General features: G+C 35.8%; 1 protein-coding gene across 1 annotated transcript in view; it reads left to right on the forward strand.

The window, feature by feature from the left end:
• Positions 1-7415, forward strand: part of SLIT2 (slit homolog 2 (Drosophila)) — a 265523-nt gene that overhangs the window by 5615 nt on the left and 252493 nt on the right. Inside the window, exons 2-4 of the mRNA XM_010001251.1 lie at positions 633-735; positions 1358-1429; positions 2604-2675. Coding sequence (XP_009999553.1) covers positions 633-735; positions 1358-1429; positions 2604-2675 — 247 coding nt within the window. The remainder of the gene's footprint in view (positions 1-632; positions 736-1357; positions 1430-2603; positions 2676-7415) is intronic.

Here is a 7415-nt window from a genome sequence, read left to right on the forward strand (position 1 = left end):
GCGTTGGCTCCCGCGCTGCGGGCTGCTGCGGTGGCTCCGCGCTGGGAGGTGGGCGGGCGCCCGCTGCCCTTGAGTGAAGCTGGAGCTCGGCGGCGCTCTGCCCCGGCACAAGCGCGCTCTGCCGCGGGGCGCGGGCACGCTGCGATGTTTTAGCCCTCTTCTCATGAACAGGGGAGACAGTAAGTTGTGCCTTAACTGTAATCCCTCCCCCAGCCCTCTTTTTGAGACCGTTCGTGTACCCTCCGCCTGGGGTATTTTCTAGACTTGGGGGAGAACAAGCCTGTGATCGGTTGTCTACCATATCAGGCTGACTTTCAGGAAGGTCTAGGAAGTGGAAGAGGAGATGACATTAAATTACTTGAGAGTGAGAAATAAATGTTGGCTTATGAACACGTCTTGAGCGATGAATTTCACTCAGGAAGAGTATCAGGGACACACTCCTGCTGAGACTTGCGCGGTTTCTTTACAGTCGTGTTTTACCTGCCTGTGGTGTAAACACACACACAGATTCATTTATTTTTTTTACCCCTAACTACGTTGGGAATGAGGTATATTTGTTAGGGTCATTTCCATGTAGTACCTCTTCCTGATGGTTTACCTCAGGGATTGTTAAGTCTAGGTTTTATTTGCAGTGATTGGAATTGAGGGAAGTTTACAACTTGACCCCAAAAATCTTGTGAAAAAGAGGCATATTACTCCAGGAGAGAAGGTAGTGCTGAAGTATGAACAGAAATGGTAGGGCCTAAATATAGTTTTGTGTTGCTTCTGTTCATGCTTTGCATTCTGCAATCAGTATCGTTTCCTATGCAGCAAGCAAAGAATTTAACTTTCATAAAATTGTTTCCCATGGCATATTGTCCAACAACCTTATGCGTGTTTGAAAGCTGATGTTTGCTGGAGGAAGTTAAGCCCTATTCTGCCTTTCTAGCAATATTATGAAAGTTGCTTACAAATGGTGAAAATTGTTTTGATTTCAGTCAGTTTTTGTAAAAGTCAAATACTGTAGCATATTTAAATATATAAAGCTTCAGTGGTTTTCTAAATGTAGTTATGACTGTTTGTTGAGACAGGTTTTGACTCTTCTATATTGTTAAATATAAATGCGAACTTTGTTAACAACAGGCAGAACTGACTTTGCAAGGGTCTTTTATTCCAAAGTGTGAAACTACTGCTTTCAAGGTAAACGTTCATTCACTTGCAAATCAGGAACTCACAGTTTTAGTTGTAGGGATGGTTAATTTGGTTCATTTGCATCTCCTGATTTTAGAAAATGCTGTGCTAATGAAAACAAACAGAACAATTTAAAAGTAACTTTTGAATGTTTTAATTTTGCTGCTTATAAAGTGTTCTTCTCTAGGGATCTTAATGGGAACAACATCACAAGAATCACCAAGACTGACTTTGCTGGTCTAAGGCATCTTCGAGTTCTGTAAGTTTTTTTCTATCACTGATACCTTTTAGGACTGATGCTACAGTTATAAAAACCACTGAATTAGTTATCTTTTATTTTATAAATGGATGGGTTATTTTTTAATTATTGTGCTACTGTGTCTGAGCTTACAGCCTCTCCCCCAAGTGTTACATACACTGATAAACTAAGTTAGCGACTGCTTTAAACGTCACTTGAACATTTTAATATCTCCTTATGGTTATTGGAACTTGAGGATTTAATGTAGCTTACAAATAAGAGATGCTAAAATTGATTGAATAACTGTTGGAGGGCTTCAGTTTAAGGTTAGGAAATCTATAGTCCACACTGAAAATGGGTAGTCTTAACTGAAATATAAGGGAATTCATTAAGAAAAAAAAGTTACTACTTTACTAAATCTAAAAGTAAGTCCCAGGGGATGATTATTGCTTTTCTATAGTTCCTGGGCAAAAAGAGACCACTTTAACAGTGGATTTGAGGAAGGAATTATTTTATTTGGTGTGGGCTTTTTTTTGGTAAATGGCTTTGTTTCACGTGTTAGGAAGCTTTGGAAATTCTGTGGGGTTTGGGGTTTTTGGGGGGTGATGTCTCTCATACCAAGTTTAAAATAATACAGAGTTTACTTATTTGCTTAAGGCTATTTCATTTGAGCAAGTAGTCATATAAAATCCTTTTCTGTTTTTCTCTGAAACAATATGTTGAACTAACTTTCAGGTTTTTTTCCAAAACAAAATCACAGTTACAATTACAGTATCTGTGCGGTCTTTCACTGGTGTTTTTTCTTAACTCTGCAGCTCAGTATTTTTGTTTTGTTACTCTCATGTGAGACTAATATCACTTGCATACTGTTCAGCTGGAGTCCTATAACTTGCCGAAGAGAAATGCAGTATTTGTGTGTGTGCACACAGTGTATACATATATGTAACTTTTTAACTTGAGACTCTTAAAGTAAATGAGTAAATATGGTATGTATTCCTTTTTCTCTTACTGAGGATTATTTTTTCCCTTTTGGGTATGTGAGGTCATGTAAAGTGTTGATGACAGGGATCTGGAAGGTTAAAGTAGACGTTGTACCATTTTAATGAAAATGTAATTGCCTTTAAATGGTTACTGTTAATGCAACAAGTTATCTCAGAACTATTAAAACCTTCATATAAAAAATTCTGTATTTCAGTCAGCTCATGGAGAACAAGATCAGTACTATTGAGAGAGGAGCATTCCAGGATTTAAAAGAACTGGAGAGGCTGTAAGTATTTTTTATTTTTTTTTTAATTCTAAAAGCATGACAGTTTTTTTTATTAAGTCAGTTGTGGGTTAAGGCATTCAGGCCTCTTTTTTAATTTTTTTTTTTTTCACTTGGGTTCACTTTTTTCACTATCCTTTTAGAGACACAAGAGAAAGAAGAAATACTCAAGCAGAATGTGCAGGTCTTGGGTGGGGGGGAGAAGCTTTTTTGAGCAACCCAGGTTTAAAGTGTGAAGTGCAGTTATCTTGTAAGAAATAACTTTAATACTATCAAATATTTTCCCTTGAATACACAAGGACTTTTTCAAACCTGAACACACTTAAAAAAGGCTATTCTCTGTGGTGAAGTGTTATATGTTAATATGTCTTGGAAGTGGCTGGATGTTTTATATGTCTTATTGGAAGTAATTGCTAGTTAAAAAGTGGTGTCTTCTTACACAATATAAAAGCAGTAATTGAATTCTACTCCAGTTTTTATATGATTAAAGCTTTTACAAAGACTTGGGGAAAAAAATCAAGTGTTTTCAAAAATTGGATTTGGACTTTAAAAAAACAGATGTGGGGGATGAGAGGATCTTGTCTGGTGAAGCTGAAGAGCAAACACCTGCTTGGTTGCAGTAGGACATAGAAAATTAGTAATTCCCAAACTGGTTTAGCTTTTTATAATAGCTGCTTAGTTTTCAGTATGTGCTTTCTTACTTTGCTGCATTTATTAAAATGATTTTTTTTTAATGTATTGTTCAACTTACGACATCTGACATTAAAGGCAAGATGCTGACTAGGCAGCATTGGCCTAAAGATTCTGTTTGTCTTACAGTTGTACTCTGTATCCACAGTTGCTGTGTGTTTAAAACAAAAAACCATAAACCATTACGGTTTGTTTGGTCACATAGACGAAGCTATTGAAGAGACTTAGTAATCACTAGTGTAATGATGATCTTTCTGTAATGGTTCACATATCATGTACTTGAGATAATTACTTTTTTTCAAATATCCAAAGTAACTTTTCCATCTAAAAATTGAAAGTGTCATTATATAGTGCAATCTTTGAAAAATACATTTTAATGAGTAATTGCTCTTAGAAATGCATAGTGAGATTTTTTCGAAGTCCTATTAAAACGAACTTAGTGCAATGCTTTTTTACAATGTGTTTTAAACTTTGTACAAAGCATAGGAGTTTAGTACAACTTCTCCTGCTGAGGGGCATATTGGAATAATATATACACATTCCTAGATTTGGTTTATAGGTTTTAACTAAAAAATTAAACAGTGGTGTAGTTCATATTGCAAAAGTAAGTACACATACATGAAACGTTAATAAACTTTAAAAGATCGTGCTTTCACTGTGAGTAGGGTTTGACATTAAGATACCAAGTACTGGCTAAGTTTTAAAACAGCATATAGTCAATTTTATTTCTTGGTTATCTTGAAGCAAGATCCTGCTCTGTGATTTGTTAACATTAAAAAAATTGTTTTAGCTTATGTCATGATTTCCAGGCATTTAATAATAGGATTTCTGAAGTACAGAATTATAATACTAAAAAAAAGAACTTTCCTAGTTAAAACTTGTTAAAAGAAAACTTGTTAAAATGGCTTTTTGCCATTTTATTTTTTTTGCAGTTTTAGTTTTTACCTTGATAAATCTGTAAAATCTTTGGAAAAGAGTAAATGTTGTCCAGTTACGTAAGATAGTTCTGAAGATAAATGCTTACAATTGTGGCTACTTTTGTGGGTTATTTTTGTTGCATCTTCAGCATGCAAACTGACATTTGAAAATGTAGTTGTTTAGACCTACAAGGTTAGATCTGTTTTGTCTGCAGAATAATTTTGCATCTTCTCCAGTACTTGTCAGTTTCTTTAATTTGCTGGAATTCAGTCAGTGTTAGGTGTGTGGGTGACTTGTAATTTGAATATATATGCAGGATGTCTTTAAACCGCCCCAGCTGTTGGCTAAGAGCAAATATTTCATATTTGTGAGGAAAAGCTGAGAAAATTCCTCTTGTTTACAACTGCCAAGTCCCTCTGAAGGCGCATTGTTATCTGACAGCCAATTCGTCTCCTTGGGATTCTGAAATTCAAAATGATTTCTCATGGATCTTGTGGATACTTCCTTCAAGTATTTTCTTTTATACATTAAACATCAAGCACTTCAGGTCTTTTTAGTTGTTTTCTTTTTAATGTCTAAATGTAGGATGTTGCATTTCCACTGTAAGTGTGATGTGCCAAGCTGCTGTCAAAGGATACCTGATGTAGTCCTGTTAGCATGCCAGTGGAGAGTATAAATGCACCTTCCTGCAACTTCAGTGAACTCAGATTTGTTTTATAAGATTGTTTACATGCAGTATTTCTTACGTTTGCACATGCACGCTAAATTTTTAAAAATGTGTTTCCTGTAGTTCAGCATTCAATGTAAAGGACAGACTTTCGCAGGAGTTACGGTTTTGGGGAAAAAAAATCCATCTCTGGGTTAAGTGGTGCTTTTGGTTTTTTTTGGTTTTGAACTGGAATTCCAATAATGAAATCCTTTCTTTTTACACCATTTACCCTGATGTCTGCGGAGCTGTCTGATTGGTCAGTGATTTACTCATAGTGAATAATAATTTGTAGATGTAATCAGGTAAAAGTCTGAATGTCCTCAACTTCTTCTGAGCGAACTGGAGACCTGAAGAACTTTGCAAAATTTATCTCTGAGAGAAGAAACTCAGCCTTCTTTTCAGAAGAAGTCTATTTAAGATACAGTTTGATTAAGGTTGTGATACCTTTCTTAGGTGGATAGAAATGTTTCTCCTGTAGTTCAGTTAAAGAACAAAAAAATTCTAGTACACTATATATATAGTAGTATGTTCACAAAGCTGTTTATACCTAGTATGCTTCAAAACAGGAATTTGTGTCACACCAGTGTAATTGTAGAAGTGCAATGGAAACCAAAGCCACAGTAAACACTGCTATAACAGGTGATTGTTACTACAACAGTCCTTCTGTAAGTCTTAAAGTAAAAGTGTTCAGTTAGGAACAAATGATTGAATAGTAGTGCCTACTACATAAGAACTGGGGCTGGGGGAAATTAGCAACATGATCAACCAGGTTTTAGCTGTGGTTGCAACTTTGGTTGCTGGTGAAGCTGAAGGTGATTTTGCTATAAGCCTTTTAGCTGGATATTTCTGAGAAGTCTTCAGATAGCACCACAGTGTTGCTTAGTTATGAGCTCTATCAGTCTTGTCTAAAGGTTCAGCTCCTAAGGGGGTGGAGGTAGTTCTCGTCCAAACCAACTTAGTACTACACTGCCTGAGCTAGGAAATCTGCCGTGAATGTGACTTTCTTTACAGCCTGTATCTTGAATGGCTAAATCACGTGGTCTGTTGTGCTGTGAAGTTGCTCTGTCTGTTTAAACAACTTTCTTTGAACTTCTGTACATACAGCCTATTTTTCAATTGATGGGACAGCTTATACCTTAGGATACATCCCGAAGCAGCATCAAAAACTCTTTAATTAGTTATGGTCTTGGCTGTCTTGTACTTAACATCAGCAAGACTTTGTGTCAACTGGCAACCTGTATTATATTCTCATGGTTCTATGAGTAGGGTTTCTAAAGAGCATGTGGCTATTCAGTACATGGCAGGTCCATAAATAAAGGATTGGGATGACCTGTTACGTTGTCTGAATCTCTCTTACATGGACTACAGTAGTACATCAGTGGTGAGTTTCAGTATGCTTTATGGCAGGAAGGCACAAAGGGTCAAGGTATGGAGAATTTTCACAATATTTAAGACTTTCTAGAGACTACTACTTAGTATGGGAGACAAAACCTTTTGAAATTATTCCTTTTGAAATGTGAAATTAAACACTCCTTTTTTTCTTTTTTTTATAAAGCTGTCCTCTTGGGTGTGATATTTGTAATAGTTTGAAGTAATGTCTTAAGAAAACAAGGTGAAGGTAAAGTGAAAATATCTACTTTGTGAAAATTAACATTATTATTAGGCATGGCTTTAAAAAGAACATTTTAAAAGTGTTATCCTCAAGACCACCTTCTGTGGTGTTGCAGCTACTGCTCAAAGTATTTCAGTGTTTTTAAAAGCTATTGTCATCTGGAGGAAAGTATAAAATTTGGTTGAAGACAGCTGTTACAGACTGTTGAACCAGTTCTATTATAAGCTGCTTAAGTCTGAAATTTCCTTGCAGTTCTGTGTATTCCACAAACACAATGTCATCAGGCTTAGAGGGGGATATATATATACACACTCTTGTTTATGTAGCAGAGCAGTTACCTTTGCATTTAGGAGAAAATGGGTTTTTTTTGGCAGATAGAATAATCATCTTTATTTTTTCCATTAATTTTTCTATATCTAGTGGTTCAGAAGCCAGCTATGATCATTCTAAGACTGCTAAACATTCAAAAGATGTCAGGATAGGAAGAGTTTACAACAATTGTTTGAAAACTACCCATATTTTTCTCTATTTGTGAATAATCCACTGAGGCAGCAGTATGCCCCTAAAATGCTAATTTAGAGTCTGATTCTGCTGACATTTACCACGTGAATAACTTGGTTTGCATGAGTAGTCTCAGTAATTACTCTTGTGAGAAAGATTAGTTGTGCAGCCTAAAAAGTTTCTAGACCAAGACCCTATACCTTTAAATTTGAATGAATATAATTATTTCTAAAATATAAATGTATTATCTTAATAGTTCTGAAGAACTCTCCTGGTAGACTTAGGAAAAAAACCCCACAAAACAATAAATCAC

Source organism: Chaetura pelagica, unplaced genomic scaffold, assembly GCF_000747805.2.
Source record: "Chaetura pelagica isolate M959 unplaced genomic scaffold, ChaPel_1.0 scaffold547, whole genome shotgun sequence".
NCBI classification, from domain to species: domain Eukaryota; kingdom Metazoa; phylum Chordata; class Aves; order Apodiformes; family Apodidae; genus Chaetura; species Chaetura pelagica.